The 22,274-nt window shown below is 36.3% G+C and overlaps 1 protein-coding gene and 1 long non-coding RNA gene across 4 annotated transcripts; one reads left to right on the top strand and one right to left on the bottom strand.

Annotated features, from left to right (window-relative positions):
• The first annotated feature begins 1,587 nt into the window (after positions 1-1,587).
• Positions 1,588-21,950, top strand: LOC130676797 (ankyrin repeat and KH domain-containing protein mask-like). 3 transcript variants are annotated; one of them, XM_057483313.1, is made up of 8 exons: positions 1,588-1,869; positions 9,354-9,501; positions 9,658-11,213; positions 11,299-11,473; positions 18,742-18,866; positions 18,973-19,132; positions 19,220-19,434; positions 19,495-21,950. In XM_057483313.1, exons 1-8 carry the CDS (start codon positions 1,687-1,689, stop codon positions 20,932-20,934), a joined length of 4,002 nt encoding a protein of 1,333 aa, XP_057339296.1. In that variant the 5' UTR covers positions 1,588-1,686; the 3' UTR covers positions 20,935-21,950. The 3 variants fall into 3 exon arrangements, with proteins under 3 accessions (XP_057339296.1, XP_057339294.1, XP_057339293.1); XM_057483311.1 differs by having other exon boundaries at positions 18,742-18,845; positions 19,220-21,950; XM_057483310.1 differs by having other exon boundaries at positions 19,220-21,950.
• Positions 3,582-4,953, bottom strand: LOC130676800 (uncharacterized). Its single transcript, XR_008991484.1, has 2 exons — positions 4,317-4,953; positions 3,582-3,902 (listed from the first exon to the last, which is right to left on the bottom strand). It is a non-coding gene; the product is annotated as an uncharacterized LOC130676800 (long non-coding RNA).
• Positions 21,951-22,274: the final 324 nt, after the last annotated feature.

Below are 22,274 nucleotides of genomic sequence, written 5' to 3'. Positions count from 1 at the left end.
CATTTTCACCTTAGAAACTTGGACATGCCATAGCTACTTGATAAATAACATTTTTTTTTTTTTTAAAAAAAAAGGAAATTGTAGATTTTCGAAAAATCTAAATGTGCATTCTCTTATTTTCTTGATTTTTTTCAAAGATATTGAAAAAATTTGATTTTGAAGTTAACAGACAATTAATACTTTTCGGATTTTTTTTTCAATAAATCAGTTATAAAATAACAAAAACTAAAAAACATGCACATGTAGAAAATTAAAAAAACTACAGGTGCAATTTTTTTAAATATTTTTTTTTTATAATTTATTGTGTTGAAAATATTAAAAAAAAATTATTAGACGTCGGCTAACTTCAGTGTTATTGAAGAAATTAATTTTTTCCGAATTTTCTATTGCGGATATACATTTTATAAATAATTTTTTTTTTTAAATGAAAGAAGGCACCGTTTTCTTCCGATAAAATCTACATGTGTCTATTTTTATTATAATTTTTTTTTTATTTGAACCGTTGATATTTTTAGATTTATAAGAAAACTCCCGGAGAAAAAAGATTTTATACAATTGTATAAAATTATATATAAATTGGATAGAAAAAATGGCCCGATCCAATCCCTGGTGAAAATTTTTCGGACTTTTGTCCGAAAAAGTCTTTAGAACTCTGAAAAAGTCTTTAGAACTCTAGAACTGAGTTTTTCAGACAGAAGTCCGAAAAATTTTCACCAGGGATTGTATACAATCGTACATAATTATATCTAATTGTATACAATCACATACAATCGTATACAAATTGCATATAGATTACTCCAAAATACAATAAAAACTATTAAATCAAGAAAGTTGTTCAAAAATAAATTATTATTATCTTTATTTTAATCAAATAAAACATGTTTTCTATTATTTCATCAATTATTTTTTATAATAAAAGCAATAAATAATATTTTAATTTATTATTTATGACTTTAGAGGGGCAATGTACCCCCCTATTTTGCGACAAATTTTTGATGCAGTAGTATATAACTATAATCCTGAAAATAATCGTTTGAAACTTTACAGACTAATTATTTAGGTGATAATCTACTGCAAGGAATTTTTTTTTTTATAAACAAAAAAAATTATAGATTTATTATCAACAGGAATTTATCATGAAAATTATAAATTTTAATTAATAATCCGTTAACGAAAACGGCTAACAAAGTTATATGCAGTAGCTACGATTGAAACCAACGATGTAATGAGTACTATGTACTTACAGCTTGGAGCATTAATGCCTGGTCATTATAATATTTTTTAGATTAGACCCAAAGACCAGGTATTAATCCTCCAAGCTGTACATCTACGAAACTCAATTAATGTTTTTGCATAAATTTAATTAATGATAATTTTATCATTTGCATCATTCCATTCTGGTGATAACTATAAGGTAAGCTAAGTGAATTTTCACTTGATAGATGGCGTTATATCAATAATTCTTACTTCTTGATAAAAAAGAACTTTCATTGAATTATAAATTTTTGCTAAGAGATGTCAGGCATTGTCGTTATCGGAATTGAGTATACTAGTAACCGGTGAATCATGGGAAACATTTAGCTGATCACGCTGACCACGAAGTATCAAGTCAAGAGCATTATTGTCTAGACTAGACGGTCTAGTGTGTCTTGTGCGTTAGAAGAAGCTGCTGTAGCATTTACTAGAATGCATAGTGATAATTCACGTGGGCAGAACGAGCAACGTTCGCTTGTTGAAGCCTGTACTAATGGTGATGCTGAAACTGTTAGAAAATTATTAACTAAAGGACGCAGTGTCCACGAAACTACTGAGGAAGGCGAAAGTCTGATTTCTCTTGCTTGTTCTGCTGGATATTATGAATTAGCGAAGGTTTGATCGAGTTATTTATTTAATTATTTATACAGAATAGCTATTTTCGAAACATAGAATTAAAACGAGGGTTGGCGGTATGCTTATATTGGCGACACAAGTCTTGGGTTATGATGTATTCTCGTTGACAATGTAACATAACCTAAGACGAGTGTTGATACAACAAGTATACCGGATTTCTCGTTTGAATCATACGTGTCAAACCATATTTATTATTGTCATCCCAACAAGAGAATGCACCTCGGGTGTCGTCGGTTTTTACTCCCACTCTGGGTGTTTCATGTGTTAAATGTTCTCCCACTCTTCTGTGCGCATGCGCAATTCATAAATGGTCGGTGGTGGGGGCAATTTCCGAGGTGCATTCTCTTACTGGGACCACTTTAGAACGACTGTGTTCAAAATTATGATCCTGAAGTGAGCAGACAATTAAAAATTTTTGTATTTTTTTTTTCAACAAATTAATTACAAAAAAAAAAAAAAAAGAAAAACTAAAAGTACGCGCATGTAGAAAAATAAAAAAGCTATAGGTGCAATTTTTAAAATATTTTTTTTTAATAATTATCGTTTTAAAAAAAATTCAAAAATTATTAGACGTCTGCTAACTTCAGTATCATTTAAAATTCAATTGAAAGAAATTTAAATCATTTAAAAAAAATTATTTTACTAAAAAATATATCATTTTACAATGGAATATAGTGGTCCCAACGAAAGCTTGGTTTTTTTTCCCCATCAGTTTCTTCCCCCACTACCATAATATTAGAATGGGCACATGCGTCATTAAATGTGCGCATGTGGCAAACCAATATTTAACAGTGGTTATCAGATATTTTCGGCTGGGTTTTTTTCGGAAACAAAATCTCTCAATACAAAATACAGACCGCATTTTGATGCATTACTGTCTAATCTAGCGAAGTGCGCTTTAATTATTTGATAATATTCGTTTGTTTAAGAGAAAAACTCGGCCAAAGTTACAACAATTTATTCACATGTTTTGTTTTTCAATTCAGTGTCATGTTTTTTTTTATTTATTTATGAATCACATTTAATTAAAAATTTAGTAACATCAATTTTTTTCAATATTAATCAATACAATTACAGCGAATATTTTTATTTTTATTTACTTTTGAGGTACATGTTAGCGGATAAATAAACATGATGTACGATACGAGTATACAGAGATGATTTCCTCTATCTGCCTAATTAAAGCCAGTCGCACTATAGCTACTTAGAAAATTCCCGCTCCAATAAAATATCTAGCATCTCAAAATCTCTACCAATGAAAAATTCTACCATGATACACGGAAAAAAAATTCACGGATTTTTTACGATTTAACTATCGTAATTTTCATTATATAGTATTGTAACGCTGGACTATAAGTTTTCAATAATAATTTTTACAATAGACTATCGTAATTTTTATTTTATAATTTATACTACTACCAGAAAGAAAAAATCAGATACTATAGAGTAAATTATACAAGTTGTGTTAACATAAATTCTAATACAACTATCGTAAAATGAATGAGTCGGTAATGTAGAATTTATTTAAATATAAAATAATAATTAGAAGTCAATGGAGTAAAATATATTTTCTTAAAAAAGTAGAACTTATAATTAATAAAAAAGAAAAATTTATCATTTGGAATTTTTTTTTTTTTTTTAACAGTTAAATTGAGAAGGAAAATACAATCTCGAAATAAAAATAAAACATGTTGAAGTAGTAATAATAAAACATTTATTTAATATTTTTTCAAACATATTTTTTTGGTATATATAAAATTTATGAATAAATAACTCATTTATTTGTATTCAAAATACGCACATGTAGAAAATTAAAAAAACCATAGGTGCAATTTTTTCGAATACTTTTTTTCTATAATTTATCATTTTTAAAAAAATCCAAAAATTATTAGGCGTCTGCTAACTTCAGTATCATAAAGAAATGTTGAATGTCCATAATTTGAGGTTATTGAAATGTTTTACCTCTCGCAAAGCCGGGTAAAATTATTCATTGTCGACAAATGAAGATTATCCTGTAACAAAATTAGGAGAATTGAATTTATTAGAAAAAATAAATTTTCATTCATTTAGAATCATTTATCCTATGACCACAAAATACTACTAAATTGTTTATAAAAATAAACTTCTTGTCCAGATAAATGATTTTAAAACGAACGATATACATGATACTGAAGTTAGCAGATATCTAATAATTTTTGGATTTTTTTTTAGACGATAAATAATTAAAAAAAAAATATTTAAAAAAATTGCACCCATAGTTTTTTAAATTTTCTACATGTGTATTTTTTTAGTTTTTTTTTTTTTGTAATTTCTTTGGTGAAAAAAAAAATCCGAAAATTACTAATTATCTGCCAACTTCAGGATCATACGATATACCCACAGAATATTAAGTTTAATAAAAATTGAATAATAATAATTATACTTACACCACCAAATTATTATATTCCACAATCTATGTAGGTTTGTAATGACGAAAGTACAGTTTTTATTTTAAATTTCTTATTTACAATTGTCCGAAAAACGTCATGAATAATAACCTCTATTTCTGCACTACACTGTGGATAAAGATGAACTGATTTATAAATATATATAGTTGAACCACAAATAATACAGACAAAGTAGATGTCATCATTTGTATTTATATATATATATACACTCATACAAGCATCACATCATGGTTTGTGACAACACTTGTCTTTCATACGTAAACGCTTCAGATGGCATATACTATACCATTTCAGAAAATTTACAATCCAACTATCGTAATTTTTGTAGCTTGTATTGTAAAAACATAGAGGCAGCACTGTAAATTAAAAGGAAGAATAAAAGAATAAATAGTATAATTAAATCTTATTTTTTATTCTTTTACTATTTACGATAGTAACATTGTAATATTTCTTATTGAATTGATTACAATAAACTCTTAATGAAATTACGATAGTGAATAGTAAAAAATCTTTTAAAAACTGTAAATTTTCGTATCATATATTTGAATGTTACAGATAATAAAAGTATAGTCCAGGATTACGATAGTAATATTGGAATTTTTCGTCGAATTTTTTTTCCGTGTATAATCACTACTAGAAAAAAATACTACCAAGTTGCATTTATGAATAAACTCTACCGTATGAAATCCCTACCATCAACTTTAGAATGTATATTTTACAGACAATGAATTTATTTTTAATTAATTGGGAATTATTTGGGGAGATTTAGGAATATGACTCTATTATTTAGGACTAATTAATTAATGAGTAATTAGCATTTGGGATTTAAAAATTAAAACAATTCATAACTTTCTTCCCAAATAGTTTACTATTAGCTTACGAAAAAGTCGTGTTAATTATATTTTCTAACATGCGCACTAAACGCTCAAACAATATTAAATAATTACTCATTAATTAATGAGTCCTAAATAATAGAGTCATATTCCTAAATCTTCCCAAATAATTCCCAATTAATTAAAAATAAATTTGTTGTCTGTAAGATATACATTCTAAAGTTGATGGTAAGGATTTCAAACGGTAGAGTTTACTCATAAATGCAACTTGGTAGTATTTTTTTCTGGTAGTGATTATATGATGGCAGATTTTTTCATTGGTAGAGATTTTGAGATGGTAGATATTTTATTGGAGCGGGAATTTTCTAGGTAGGTATAATGCGGCTGACTTCAATTGGGTAGAGTTTTATTTTTGGTAGGGTCACTTATGGCTGAGTCGTATACCTGCCTACTCTAATAGCCACTTCAGCTTGAAATTGACTGTAATGTGGCATTGAAATTTGCTGCCCGAATTCGCAGACAATTTGACAGCAAAAGTTGGAAAGAAAAATTTACGGTGAATTTTTGCCCAATTTAGATGTAACTTTTTACTAGAAAAGAAAAGTCGGTAATGTTCATTCTTACCATTTCAGAAAGTTAGCAAATTTATGCATGAGTATATCTACAATTTGAGGGTAAAAAAATATTTTACTATTTTTCAAGTCAGTTTATTAATAAATTGATTTATTACTCTTTCTGAAAATTGACGAAAAATTTTTTCTAGTCAACTTTTGAAATGAATCGCATTCTAATTCGGGTAGTAAAATGACGTCAAATTGTATAGCAAGTTGTACATAAATTGTCGTCGAAAAACGGAAAAGTCCGAAGTTGACGAAAATTTGATGAAAAATTCAAGGAAACTTTTGTAAGTAAACTTTTGCCAAAGCAAACTGTGCTATTAGGGTAGTATCATATGACAATGCTGCCAACCAGGTGGGACTTTACACAAGTGGGAATTAGCGTCACTCCCAGAGCTTTAAAAAATATATTTCAATCGTTTAAGTTGTTATTATTTACTGTTGCCATGGTGGCCACGTTTCTGGAAAACCTGGAAATGTCAGGGAATTCTAAAAATACTAGAAAAGTCAGGGAAATTTCAAGGAATTCCGTCGTGAAGCTGGAAAAATTTTAACTTTCTATTTTTTGACTGAAAAAATCCGATTGTTAGCATGAAAATGTTCCTTTTATTTTTTATTATTTATTTTGTATTTTAAATCTAAATTTACCTGTAAATTAAATTGAGTTGATGATCTAACTTAAATTAAGTGATTATAAGGATGGATAGGATAAATAGGTATTATTTAATGAAAGTCGTGATTTGGGTATATCAAAATGAAGATTATATTTTGACCCAAAAAAAATAGGGAAAGAATTACGGCATAAAACCCTTTGAAGAAGTTACAATGAGAAAGATTGAGAGAATTGAGATATGATGATAGTAACTCGTTGAACAATTGACACAAGATATTGAACGTATGGATGTGTGTGTGTGTGTGTGTGTGTGTGTGTGAATGTGAATGTGTATGTGTATGTGTATGTGTGTGCTGTATACGTGAAAATCGTAAGATGGTGAAATGTGTTTAAGAGTTATTGAAATTTCAATGAAATTGTCCAGAGACAATATGACGCGATTAGTCGTTGATTTGAATGAAATTTATTTTAAATCTGATAGATTGATATTGCTAGTTGTTGTTTGCGACAGAGGCTATTGTTTGACTGCAGTTACATGTAAATCTGATCAATTTGTATTGATAGATCATTGACGGCGACGAGGCCTTTGTTTGAATGTAAGTTAACCTTGATGTACTCGATCCAGTTAATGCACGTCGTTATTAATGAAACGCGGACACGTATTAAACCCTTAGTATTATTTATGTTATCGTCATCAAATATCAATGATAATTATTAATATTTAATCACCGCACGAGTAAACTAAGGTTCAATAAGTAAATGAATCAATCCGTAAACTTAAGTGAAATCAATGTAAATAAATAATTATTAAATATTCAACATTATTTGTGTTATTATTACTTAATATTAATTTGAATATTAATATTAAATCTCAAATACAATTAAATTAAACATTTAACGCGAACACGAATAAATGCCCGAGATTGAAGAGGTGAGACCCACGCGCAACAAGTTCCGACTTGTTCGTATTGCGACCCAATAAACCCGCGGTCTTATTATTTTTGAAAGAAGGTTTAAATTTAATGAAATAAATCCAAATAATAAATGAATAAGATAATTGTTTCGAAGTGGGGTCAACCACATTTTTGGCCATAAAAAATCGAAAAATCAATATTTTCGAATCGTTTTTTTTTTTTAATTGTTCTATTTCACGGCACGATTATAAAAATATACCATCTTTTCAATCATAATTATTGTTTTTTTTTTTTTTTGAAAGTGAATTCTCAAATCCGCCGTAAAATAGAACAATTTCAAAAAAAAAAACATTCGAAAATATTGATTTTTTGATTTTTTATCATCAAAATTGTGATCGATCTTATTTTCGATTATTTTAAAACAATTTTTTTTTTCTAAAATTCATAAAAAATTCTGTAATTGCCCTATCATGAAAATTTTTTTTTCTTAAAATATTCAGTTTTTTATGTTTTTCAAGAAAAAAAATACTAGCAAGCTCAAAAAAATGTTGCCACAAAAATTTCGATGAATATAATGCAAAATATGAATTTTTTATACTTTAAAATCGGAAAAACTAATCGAAATCTAAAAAATTTCGAATTTATGATGGTGAATTCTTAAATCCGCCGTGAAATAGAACAATTTCAAAAAAAAAAACGATTCGAAAATATTGATTTTTCGATTTTTTATGGCCAAAAATGTGGTTGACCCCACTTGTAAATAATTACCCTCGTGGTCAACTGACGAAAAGACGCGGCGAAGCCGGGTTGCGGCTTCGATGGAACGGAAAAATCGGACACCCGAGTGACAGAGATACGCTGAAGGCGTGAGTGCAACGAAGATGCACAGCGAAACCGACGCTATGATGAGCGCGCGCGTTCGTGGTGCGGCCCCGAGTTGGCAACGAAGTGAATTTAAACACCGCTAGATGGTGACTCGTTGAATTATTTAAACTCTTTACATTATTATGATGACAATTAGTTTAGGACTTCCGTTATCGACAAAACACCAATAATTTTTGTTTTTTGTCAAAACTTTTCAAAAAGTGGCGTGGTTCGAATGCGATTGTAATACCATCTTGAAAACAAATAAGTAGAAATTGATTCTAATAACGATAAAACGGAGAAGTTAGAATTAAAAAGGCTGTTAGAAAAACAAGTCTTAGTAAAAACCGATTGTCAGGATATCCAAGCTATAAACATGCGTATTGATTAGTTAAAAAACCAAAAACATTAAATGTGTCCATAAGTATGCATATAACGTATATGGGGCATTCCACGCCAAATAGACCACTGTTGACCCCGACCCCTTTTGATTTGGCTGAAATTTTTTTTCCTTTTCTACCCCATTAAAATCATTTATCAGGAAATTTTCAAATTTTTTTACTCAACCCAAAAAAAGTTTTGAGTAAAAAAAAAATCTGGGTGTCGGTTGGCCCTGCGGGCCAGCCCCAAAACTTCCCGCTGTTTTCGAGCTCAAGGAGCTTGAAAACATCACTGTGAATATATTTTCGAGCTCTTTGAGCGAAAATGCTATTACATGCAATCATTTTTTTATGAGCTTTTCAAGCTCTAACAAGTTACGTTTTATGCTAGAGTTTGAAGAGAGTAAGAGTTTTTATTTTTACTATTGTTAATATTACAAAAGTAAATTTTTTTTTTCTCCCCATCAGCTACTGGCAGCTGTACTAGCGTAAAACAGTAAGATTGAAAAAAAAGAGCGACATCTACAACAGAAATGCGGGATATTTAGAAAAAATTTAAATAATAAAAAAAAAATTAAACTGAAATTGAGAAATAAAAAAATCAAATTAATAATTTAAAAGTTGAATAAAAAAATTCATAATAAAAAAAAAAAATAAAAGTAATGATTACAAATAAAATGAGCGATTGAGGTGTGCAATTTTGGATTTTCCAACATTTATTGTCATTATTATTATTATTATTATTATTATTATTATTATTATTATTATTATTATTATTATTATTTTTTAACACAGGTACTGTTAGCAATGAACGCCAACGTTGAGGATAGAAGTATCGAAGAAGACCGCACTCCGCTGATGGAAGCTGCGAGTGCTGGTCATAATGACATTGTTGGTTTGCTCATCGCTCATGGGGCAGACGTCAATGCGCGATCTACTTCCGGTACGTATGAAACTTTGAATAGTATCTCTCATGTGACCTGACTTTTGTTTCTTTGCGTTTGTTTGTTTATTTGTTTATATTATCAAGTATTTATATACATAGACATCTCTTAAAGAAAAGCCGTAAATGAGAAAATTGTTTCTGAATGATTAATAGGTCATACACCATTGATGTACGGATGTGCTGGTGGCCACGAGGAGCTAGTTAAGGCATTACTTGAAGCTGGCGCAAATGTTGAAGATCATAATGAAAATGGGTATACACCATTGATGGAAGCAGCAAGTGCTGGCCATGTGCCAGTAGCTAAAATCTTATTGGAACATGGTGCCAACATTAATACTCATTCGAATGAATTTAAAAAATCGGCATTAACACTCGCGTGTTACAAAGGTCACCCTGATATGGTCAGATTTTTGATGGAAGCAGGTGCTGATCAAGAGCACAAGACGGATGAAATGCATACTGCGCTGATGGAGGCATCGATAGACGGTCATGTAGAAGTAGCCCGACTGTTGTTGGACTCAGGTGCCCAAGTTAATTCGCTGACTGATAGTTTTGACTCGCCATTAACACTGGCTGCGTGTGGTGGTCATATTGATTTAGCGATGCTTTTAATCGAACGTGGAGCAAACATCGAGGAGGTTAATGACAAGGGTTATACATCATTGATGGAAGCTGCACGTGAAGGTCATGAAGATATGGTGACATTACTCTTAAGTCAGGGTGCGAATATTAAAGCTCAGTCTGAAGAGACCCAGGAAACGGCACTCACGTTAGCGTGTTGTGGTGGTTTTCTTGAAGTTGCTGATATTTTAATCAAAGCCGGAGCTGAGATTGAGCAGGGAGCATCAACGCCTCTCATGGAAGCTGCTCAAAAAGGTCATCTGGATCTTGTACGTTATCTCCTTGAGTCTGGTGCAGATGTTCATGCTCAGACTCAAACCGGTGACACAGCACTTACCTACGCGTGTGAGAATGGTCACACGGATGTTGCAGATCTTTTACTTCAATTTGGTGCGGATTTAGAGCACGAATCTGAAGGTGGACGAACACCTCTGATGAAAGCCTGTCAGGCTGGGCATCTGTGCACCGTACAATTTTTAATATCTAAATTGGCCAATGTCAATCGCAATACGACCAATAACGATCATACGCCATTGTCGCTTGCCTGCGCTGGCGGACACCTTGCGGTTGTCGAGCTATTGCTTACCCAGTCTGCTGATCCATTCCATAAACTCAAGGACAATTCAACTATGCTGATTGAGGCAGCCAAGGGTGGACACACCAGTATTGTTAAACTATTTCTTGACTATCCTCATAGTACTATGTTGAATGCTCAGCATAATGCTGCTACCCCTGCCCCTATGCTGCAACAAGTAATTCAACCACAACCTTTGCCTCAACAACAAGCACCATCAATTCAACAGCTCCAACATCAACAACACCAACAACAGAGTCCTGAACAAAACCAAAACCAAAATTTACAAGCGCAGCAAGTGCGGACTCAGCCTGCAGGTGAAGCTATCGCTGCATCGATAGATGACACAAATATCGTAGATAAAGGTAGCGATGTTTTTACCAGTTTATCAGAACCTAATATTGCATTAAGTTCAACGCCATTACCTGTTACTGCGTCCACGTCTGCTGAGAGTCGTAAAAATTCGCAACACGAAAAAATTCTTCATAAACAACAAATTCTCGAAGAATTACAGGTACATATTGATATCAATAAATTATAATAATAAAAATAATAATAATAATTAAAGGTAAATTTTTTAATGATTGTAATGTTTGCAGAGGATAGAACGCGAACTTCAGATCAAAGGCGCAGGCCATTTGTTTTTAGGTATTCCCAATTTAGATGAACAAAAAAGACAACTAAAATCCGGTGATGGTGCGGGTTCAACTGATTCACTACTATCAGGAATGTCGAATATTAATTTATCAGCTCAATCAGCTACTGCACTTCATGGTAAGTAATTAATAACTTTTAACTAAATATAAGTTATCATTTAATTCACTCGCGTTTCGACGTATTATTTATTTTTAAAATTCTTCCCTCGATTGATTAACGTCGGTGTCAGTACATGAATCAAAATTATTAAAATTACTAACGAAACGGGCCGATCGATTCGTTTATCTTTATCATTGAACACAAAAACGTTATATTGTAGTAGTTATTTATTTATTTATTTTTTTGTTTTTTATTGCACTTGATTACTTGTTTTCGGTTACATATACTAAAAACAAAAAAATTAATTACCTTTTTGCGAAAAAAAAATAAATAAATAAATAATAACAAGCTGCTGATCGCGTGAGTATTATCAAGGTAAATTTCGTCGTAAGACCGTAAATGGCACACTCGTTCGAATGGTATTGGTGTTTCGTTAGGGTTGATTCGCAGTGGCACGATATCCGATTTATCGGGAGGCCTGTTGCCATATCAAGATACCAATCAGGCACTAGCGTATTGTTGTGGGTTATATTTCGCCAAGCGCTTATCGCTGGAGGAACGTCTGAGACTAGCTCAATCCATGCCTCTGGCTCCTCCTGCAGGGGATGCAACATTTTCTACTACGATGACGATGGCTAACTTTACGACAACGCCACCGCTGTCATTGCCAAGGGCTGCTGTCAGTGTACCGGGGATTACTGGGACATCACTAGCAGCAGCAGTGTCAACAGGAATTGGAATACAATCACCGCAGATCACTGGCACTTTGACCCTTCCTCATCAAATAACGACTAGCAGTGATGTCAGTGAAAATACTGCCATTAGTGATCGAACCAAGGCTAAACCTGTCTCTAAGAAAGAAGGTAAAAATCTTCGTAAGCCCAATCTTGCTGCTGGCAAGTTCATTCAACAACAAACACAGCAGCAACAAGTAACATTGGTGGGACTCCAACAGCAATATAAAAAAAAACAACGACAGCATGTGTACCAGTTGCAACAAGTTCATGACCTTCAACAACTTCGGCAATTGAATCAATAACTTCAGATGCAGTTGAATCAAGTACAGGTTCTTCGATTGATTATCATCATGCACAGTTAAACTCAGAAATTATTTTCGAGTCGGTTACCATGAACAAATTTTTGTTGTACTATCAGATAAAAAATATTAGTTTTTTTTTTTATCATGAGTTAATGTTAAAATTATAAAAATTTATTTATCAAAAAAATTATTTGAAATTGAAATCAAAGAAAAATTAGATAAATAAATGAGGAAATTTTGGAATAATAATAAAAATTGAAAAAATAATTATTAATTTTTGATGACAATGAATAATTGGTCACCCACTCGGATTGCTAGACTGATGGACTGATTTTGATAATGAGACAATCTATTGTGGATGTAATATTGTGTGACACTATTGCGAATGATGTACATTAATTTCCAGCTGGTGTTCTAAGTGACAGTGGTGCTATTGCAATGCCCAGTCAACTATTGACTCACTTTCACCCCACTTAGGCCCATCTTGAGCATCTTCACAATCAGGTACAATCATGTAGATAGAAAATTTAACAATTAAAAAAAAAAAAAAACTAATAAATCATCAGATAATAAATGACTTTTTTTTAACTTACATTTAACAACAACTGCTTCCACATCTTTCGGATTTTTAAAATTATAAATATCTAAAAAAAAAAAGTAATAATACGAAATAATGTCTTGATGTATCTGCGTTTGATTTTAAATGCAGCAAACAGCACAGCAAAATATTCCAAAGCCTTTGGGCTCTGAATTGGCAAGATTGCATAGAGATACTACATTCCCTTCCTTTGCTGCCGCACCTAAAGCTAAAGCATTGACTGCTGACAGCACTGTCCTGAAATTATATGACGGAATGCAGATATCAATGGACGAGGTTGCCGAAATAATCGAATCAATTACCTTCGACGATGTGCCTAACGGTAACTATATGGCTCGTAAGATCATCGCGATATTTTTATCTATTATTATTATTATTATTATTAGTAGTAGTAGTTTTTTTTTTTTTTTTTTTTTTTTTTTTTAGGAAGGAGATTGAGGGAAAAATGCGTCATCGCACCGTAGAAAACAATATTCATATGAAAAGCATAAGCTACTCTTCATATGCCTATTGTTCTCCGTGTGCCGGGCTCTTCCCCCAAGGATGTATTTACTCAAATGATGTTTTTTGAGCAAATGACTGTATCCTTGGGGGCCATACCGGCTAAAAACCTCAAACCCTCCCTTCTTCAGACCTAGCACTGCGGGACCGCGTGAGCATTACTTCGCAGTGCTAGTCTTCCTCTTCTTGTCGCCGTCGCTGACTCTTCTCATTCCATACGCTACTCAATCTCTTCCTTCTTCTTTTCCAACAACACTTCTCGGACGTAGGTTGTCATGGTCTTAAAATTGTCTGCCGTCGCCAACATCCAAGGTATCACCAGGTCAGCGGCATTTGGCACTTCCTTCTCCCCCTGAAAGCGCAGCCGTATTTCAGACCAACGCTGACAGGAAAAGAAAGTGTGCTCGGTAGAGTCGACAACTTGCGGACAGTACTGGCAATAAGGATCGGTTCGGATCCCCATGCGATACAAGTACTCATTAAACTGGCCGTGACCAGACAGAAATTGGGAAAAGTAGTAATCCACCTCTCCTTCTTTCCGTGAAATCCAGTCACGGACTCGTTTAATGAGCCTGAATGTCCAACGTCCCGTTTCCGCAGATTCCCATCGCTCTTGCCAGAGTCTCAGGGTCTCCTCGCGTTCTCGAGCCTTAACTCTTTCCAACGGTTCTTCCCCAGCCCGACGGGCATCCCAGATGCGTCTCCTCTCGAACCCTAAAAGGTCGATTGGAATCACACCCGCGATGACCATCACGGCTGCTTCCGAAACCGTTCGGTAAGCGCAAGCTATCCTCAGTGCGCCCCTCCGTTGAACAGATGCCAGTCGTCGACGATAGCATTCTACTTTAAGTGACTCACACCAGATTTCTGCTCCGTAAAGCATTATCGAGTTTGAGACACTTATGAGAGCCCGTCTACGGCTGCTCCTCGGTCCTCCGACGTTCGGCATCAACCGAGAAAGGTTTGCCACCAACGTTGCCGCTTTGTTAGCCGCACTGACAATCTGATCGCGAAACGTAAGTTTCGTATCGATCGTCACCCCGAGGTATTTCAGAGAACTTCCGCTCTCGACGTGTTGATCCACGACGAGAGCACGGAAAGGACTCGGAAACCACCTCTGGGCTGTGAGTACTATAACCTCAGTTTTTGCCTTAGCTAATGCCATACCATGGTCATTTAGCCAAGCGTCCACTTTGGTCGCGACCAGGCTTGCTAATCTTTGCGCACTCTTGTAAGAGCGCGCAAGCATTAGTGCTGCCACATCATCAGCAAACCCCTCCAGTATCACCTCACTCGGTAGGTCTAGACGTAGAAGTGCGTCGTAAAGGATGATCCAGAGTTCCGGTCCTAAGACAGAACCCTGAGCCGCTCCTCCACTCAGCTTCTTCATCATCTCGCCAAAAGTAGTCTCATAGATCAAAAAACGATCACGTAAGTAATCGTCAATGATCCGAATGAGATACTCGGACAGACCTAATTTCCGAAGCGCTTCCATTATATCCGGCCATCGTGCCGAATTAAATGCATTTTTGACATCGAAAGTCATCATTATGCATACTGGACGGGATCGATGATTTCCCGTCCAAGCTCTTTTAGCAAATGAAAGCGCTTCCGAAATAGCACCGATTGTGCTGCGACCCAACCGAAAACCATGTTGGTTTTCCGCTAGACCACCGGCATCTGCAACTTCAATTCTCAGTCGATTGCGAATTAACGATTCGAGAATTTTTCCAGCTACGTCCAGCATGCAAAGTGGCCTGTAGGACGAAGGAGTATAAGGCGGACCTTTTCCTTTGTCTAACAGGACTAACCTTTGCAGCTTCCATCGTGCGGGAAAAACTCCAACCGAAATGCAGGAGTTGTAAGCACTCAAAAGCAGTTGTTCGTGCTGAGGGAGGAGGGCCTTATAAACCTCAACGGGGATACCGTCGGGGCCCGGGGCCTTTCCTCCTTTGAGATTTTTTACAACTACCCGCAGTTCAGCTGCTGAGAAAGGTGGACAGTCGTCATCGGGTATAGTCCAAACTGAACTGTCTCGATCTTCACGCTCCGGGAACAGGACATTGACTATTTCCTGCATCGCATCGGGTTCCATAGGTGATACTGGACTGCGACCTAGGAATTTTCGAGTAACAATCTGGTAGCCAAGGCCCCATAGATCATTATCTACTTCTTCGCAGACCGCCTTCCAGCATCTCCCTTTGCTTTCCTTAATCGCCACAACCAGTCGCTTCTTCGCCGCTTTGTACTCTTCGTTCTTCTGCTGCCCAGTATCACGCTTTCGCGTCCTGAGTGCTTGCCTCCGAAGACGCAAACACTCAGCCCTGAGCAGCGCGATCTCATCAGTCCACCAGTAAGCTGGCTTTCTGCGTGAGCTCGCGGAACGTCGAGGCATCGCAGCGTCGCAGCCTAAGACGATAGCCTTCATCGTACGGTCAACAATCATCTCAACATCTTCGCGCGTCTCAGCAGACATAGGAGAGAAGGCCTCAACGCTGTCTGAGACTGCCTTTTGTAAAGCACCCTCATCCAGCTTCGAAACCCTCCAACCTACCCGCTTCATTGATCGCTGGGACACAATCGCAGGGTTTCCCCGTAGATCATGTACCGTATACGAGATGTATTGATGATCGCTAGCCGTAAACTCCTCCAAAACAGCCCAGTCTGAGATCACCGCAGCTATCCGCTGAGTAGCAAACGTGAGGTCAATTATTGACCCACGTGTGCCCACCCTGCGGAAAGTTGCAGTGTTTCCCTTATTCACAATGACAAGATCGAGACCTGCCATCATGTCCAAGAGCTCAGTACCGCGCGTGTTGGTCCATTCCATCCCCCAATCGATGGATTTCGCATTGAAATCACCACCTATCACGATTTCTCCCTCAAGATTGTGAACGACTCTTTCGAGTTCATTCACCCTCTTTCGGAAGTCAGCGATAGGCTCGTTGGGAGTAAAATAGCACGACACGAAGGTGATCGCAGGCGTAACTACCCATACAATACCATCCCTGGATCCACTGTCCTTTACGGAAACAGACCCTAGGTCCGGGATCCAAATTGCCGCTGTCCCCGAAGGGTCACAGAACCAATTTGGTCCGGACGCTGAATGGTATTGCTCTGAAACCAGAACAATATCCATTCTGCAGTCTTGTCTCCGCGCCAGAAGTAGATCCAGTGATGTCCTGCACCGTTGTAGATTCGCCTGCAGCACCTTAGCCATTTTTATAAGAAGTGCAACGCCTCGAACCGATTGTGTGATCCACAGATCGCCCGTCTCCTACTGCCGCACAGAGGTGGCAGCGTGGTGGATTAGGACAGGCCTTGGCCTGGTGGTCCGCCTGGCCGCAACGCCAGCAAAGACTCGATCGATCAACCTCCACCTTACATGATCCGGCCGAATGACCAAGACCATGGCAGCGGAAGCATCGATCGAGCCGTTCCCAGCGGCGGATACGGCAGACCAACCAGCCCACTTTGACCTTTCCCAAGGCCTCTAAGGCAGTGGCGACCGCGCATCTTGCCTCAATGAAGGCACGGACAGCTCCCCATTTATTGGGTTTAGTTATATTAACTTTGAGCTCGTCCGCACCTTCACCGATGCTCCGACGCAAGGTCGCCCTTACCTCATCAACTGTTGTCGCAGCGTCCAACGCGTCAATAACCACCGTAGTGGTAGGGACGAGATGGCGCACCGCGACAACTCCACCAGCCGCCTCGGTAATCTTCTTATCGAGAGCGGAGCGATCTTTAACAGATCCCTCGAACTCAATAAGAAGACCGCCTTTCCTGGCTGTCCTTATTGATCTAACACTTGTGGTTAGATCCTCCGGAGAGAGTTTCGATCGCAATGCTTTCAAAACTTCCCCAGACGGTCTCGACTCACCTGGTGTGATCAAAACGGCCTCCGCCCGTTGTCGCCTCTTCTGCTGCTTGGCCTCCTTGGATGCTGTGGTCCGTTCCGTCGTTGGTCCATTTGCTGTCCCATCCTGTCCCGGTCCTCTTGATCCACTGATTCCAGCCGCTGCCTTCTTTTCCTTTTTTCTCCGTTTCTTCTTTTTCCGCTTCCCTTCCACTAAGACGAATGGAGCTTCGTCGGACTTCTGCTCTCCACTCTCCTTGTCCTTCTTCTTCTTCTTTTCCCGCTCTCCCTCCTCGGGCGACGACAAGGGACGCTTCCCTTTCGGGGCCTCCTTGTCGCAGGGTGTGTTGCCTCCGGTTACTACCTCGGAATAGGAATGAATGAACTCCTCAGGTCCTTTTGGTGGGCTGAAGTGTTCTTTCCCATTCTTCTTAGGTATCTCGCTGTTCTTCTTAGGAGTTCCAGCTTGGACCGCCTTCTTCAGAAGTGTTTCGGAGTGTTTCAAATCCTCCGCAAGGCGCTCCCGCTCCTTCGCTTCGACATCTGCAAGCTTCCTCTGAGCATCTTTCCACGTTTTGCGGTGGGTAAGCAACTGCGTTAGTATTAACGCAGCTTCTTTCACACCAGCAGTAACTTCCGATGCCACAGTCCTCTTCTTCGTTATTGTCCGCAGGGTCTCTTTAAGGACCTCACGGAGTTCCTCCAGTCCTGAGTCTTCCTGGGAAATCGCTCCGTCTCGTAGAGTGAGATACTCTATCCCACAGCTCCCAGTAGTCGTCCCTAGGACTTCACTTGGCGTATCGACGATACGTTTCCCCTTGGCCAAGTGGTCCACCAAGGGCGTCGAGCAGTCGCTGGATGTCGACCGCGCAGGTGCTGCTAACCCACCTGCGGTAGCCGTGGCTGAGGTATCCCTCCTCTGCTCCGTAAACGAATCTTTACTAATCTGCTTATTCATCATAGAAAATATTCCTCCTTTAACCATCACGCTCGTCTCTCTTTTTTTTTTTTGAAGGAGTTTAGCTTCTCCTTACACCACGTTTGGTCCGCGGGGGCTATTTTATTTCACCCCTATCCGCCAGTCTGAAGACTGGTGAGGACATTCCCCTATCCGCCACCCGGGGACGCGCTCGGTAGGAGTTGGGTTTCTCCCCCGAGATTAGTAGTAGTAGTAGTAGTAGTAGTAGTAGTAGTAGTAGTACTGTTATTATTGTACATAATTTTTTTTTACCGATTATTATTATTTGTAATAATTTTTTTCAATTTTGCTTAACTCTGTGCTTCCACAGTTGGTCCAGACAATCAATATGAATTAGAGCTTAAGAAATTTGGTATTTGTGACAAAGAACAAGAGCAGCTCTCAAAAGACCTTGTATCCATGGAAAAACATCAGGTATTGCGTCAAGTTGAGCAGGTGACTTTTACATATATATAAAATATAATCGGATATAATATTCAATAAATTATATAAAAGTAATTTATTATTTTTTAAATTGTTAATTTGTAAATAATCAATTTAGGATGCCAACGGCTCTGGAAGACGATTTAGTAAGAAATCAAATCGAGGAAAGTTTCTAGATGATGTTTATAAGAAAGGTTTTATACGCGGTTTGCGTATGGGAGCTGCGCAAATACGTAGCAGTGAATCACCTTATGAGGAATCTAAACTCGATCCAACAAGTATGATTAATAATTAACTATTTGTTTTTCTTAAACAAAAGGTTTTTAATAAAGTAAGATGTAACATTGATGATAATAAAATTTTAGTTATAGATAATCTAGTGCTGGGTTGGAATCTAAATGCAGCTACACGGAACAAGGACAAAAATGGAGCTAAAGTTAGTGCTGGTACTAGTAGCAGTAGCTCAAGTAGCAGCATTAGTAGTAGCAGTGCAAGCAGTAATCTGGTTCAAGTAGCAAAGCAGACTCACGAACTGGCAACGAGTACCGTGACAAGCCTTACGGTACCCGATGAAAAACAAGTATATACCGTAAATGCCTGTACTAAAGAGAAAAAAGCTAAGCATGCTCTTTTATCACAGCAGCCTTCTCCATGCCAACAGCAGCAGCCGCAACCGCAACAACAACAAACCACTGCTGGTCCGGTAGTAGTTGGTCATGTTCAACAGCAACAAATTCAACAAAGTTATGAATTAGATCCAGCGATAAGTGTACCAGTTGGAGCGTATGCAGGCAGTATTGTAGTATCTACAGGTGCACAGGTCACTACAGATCCAGCACCTGATACTTATCCACCGGAAAATCAGAATCAGCAATTCGCTAGTATGGATGTTGATTCAGAAATAGATAGCAATCATGACACGGCATTAACGCTTGCATGTGCTGGTGGTCACGAGGAACTCGTTGAATTTCTACTCAGTCGTGGTGCGGACATTGAACATCGTAATGAAAAAGGTTTTACACCATTAATATTAGCAGCAACTGGTGGACATGAAAAAGTTGTTGAAATACTTTTACATCACAATGCAGACATTGAAGCGCAGTCTGGACGTACTAAAGATACACCATTGTCACTTGCTTGCAGTGGTGGAAGATTTGAGGTTGTAAAACTATTACTGTCTCGTAACGCCAATAAAGAACATCGCAATGTATGTGACTATACACCACTGATTTTAGCTGCATCTGGCGGTTATGTCAAGATAGTAAAACTTTTGCTGCAAAATGGTGCTGAACTAAATTCACGAACAAGTTCAAAACTTGGAATAACTCCATTGATGCTTGCTGCTATGAACGGTCATACTCAGACAGTTAAATTACTTTTGGATATGGGTGGTGATGTTAATGCGCAGATTAAAACAAACCGTAATACTGCTTTAACTCTTGCTTGCTTCCAAGGTAGACATGAAGTTGTAAGTCTGTTACTTGATAGTAAAGCAAATTTTGAGTATCGACCGAAAACAGGAGTAACACCATTAATGGAAGCCGCCAGTGGTGGTTACGTTGAAGTTGCTCGTGTTTTATTAGCTGAAGGCGCGGATGTTAATGCAACTCATATATTCTCGGGTGATACTGCCCTTACTATTGCCGCTGACAACGGTCACTACGGTTTTGTTGAATTTTTATTAGCACATGGTGTCCTAGTTGAGGTTAAAAATAAAAAAGGTCAGAGTTCGTTGTGGCTCGCTGCAAATGGCGGGCATCTTAACGTTGTTGAACTTTTACACAATGCCCATGCTGACATTGATTCACAAGACAATAATAAAGTGTCTTGTTTAATGGCAGCGTTTCGTAAAGGACACACTAAAGTTGTTGAATGGATGGTTGGTCATGTAACGCAATTTCCAAGTGATCAAGAAATGACAAAGTATATTGGTACTGTTATTGACGAAGAACTATTGGAAAAGTGTCAAGAGTATGTTAAAATAATACGCGCTGCTAGAGAAACTCGAGCAGCTACAGCCTATAAAAATGCCAGTATACTTTCGAAAGAATTAGATGTGGAAATAAATACCATTTGTTAATTTTAACAACTTAATTTGGTTTTTTTTTTTTTTTTTTTTTTTTTAAGCGCAAGGAAAAAAATTCTATCTCGATTACGGATCTAGATCATTGAAAAATTCAAGTTTCCCATTTAAATAACACAAGAAATTTTTTTTTTCAAGCTCAGAGTATTTTTAACTCGTTAACAGATCAATAGGTCGAATAGATAATGTATATTTTTGTAGGAAATGAAACGCTCTACAAAAAAGGTCTTTATAATTTTTTATAAATCTACCCTTTCATAAGTTTTTTCAAGTTAAAGTTTAAACTACAATAAATTTCGACATTGTTGGACTTTTTTGGCGGAACAATTAGACTTGTAACAAAATGTCGGATCCTTTTTCGAAGACAATTTCGTTTTCTACAATTTATCTCTAAAACATTTTTCGAAACTCCGATACGCTCTTTAGTTATTTGCATTTAAAATTAATTTTCTTTTAAAAAACTGTCTCCTGATTTTGATTGATTATAAAAATACAAATCGTAGATTTTTTTTACTTGAATTTTTTTTATCTATGATTATCAAATTATTGAAAAAAGTTAATTATAATGTACTTATCCATGATCCTGAAGTTGGTAGACAATTAAAAATTTTAGGGTTTTATTTTGAACAATTAAATTTGAAGAAAAAAAGAAACTGAAAAAATGCACATGTAGAAAATTAAAAAGACTATAAGTGTAATTTTTTTTAATATTTTTTTTTTCATAATTTATTGTTTTTAAAAAATCCTAAAATTATTAGACGTCCGCTAACTTCAGTATCATACTTATTCAAGAGACAATCGCAGATTGATATTATTTATTTTTACTAAAAAATATTTTTTGAATAACGGGAACATTTCTATCGAAGTTTATTCAAATAATTAATAAGTACATTAATTTTTTCTATAATTTTTAAATGATAACATTTAAATATTGACAAAATAGTCAAGACTACCAGATTTTGTAGTATTGAGATAATTAACAACTCCAGGAGAGTATTCCAAAATTATTTTTGATTATAACAAATTGATAGTTAATAAAGAAAATATTTAAAAACTATGCACTTCTAAATTAATTAAAACCATACATCATCCTGCATTCAAATTTCTGGTAACTTTATTTTTTCCTATGATATCCCTAGTTAAACTTTATTTTTGCCGGATGTCTGCTACTTTCAGGGTCATATCATCGACTACACCCTATCCAAAAATTCCCATAGAATCTACTCAACTGCGACAAAAAACCGCATAGAAACCAATACGGTCAATAGGATTCTATGCGGTTTTTGTCGCAGTTGAGTGGATTCTATGGGAATTTTTGGATAGGGCACCGGCAGGTA

Source organism: Microplitis mediator, chromosome 10, assembly GCF_029852145.1.
Source record: "Microplitis mediator isolate UGA2020A chromosome 10, iyMicMedi2.1, whole genome shotgun sequence".
Taxonomy (NCBI): domain Eukaryota; kingdom Metazoa; phylum Arthropoda; class Insecta; order Hymenoptera; family Braconidae; genus Microplitis; species Microplitis mediator.
Note: the sequence above shows the minus strand (reverse complement) of the source record. Positions and strands in the feature narration are given on the sequence as shown.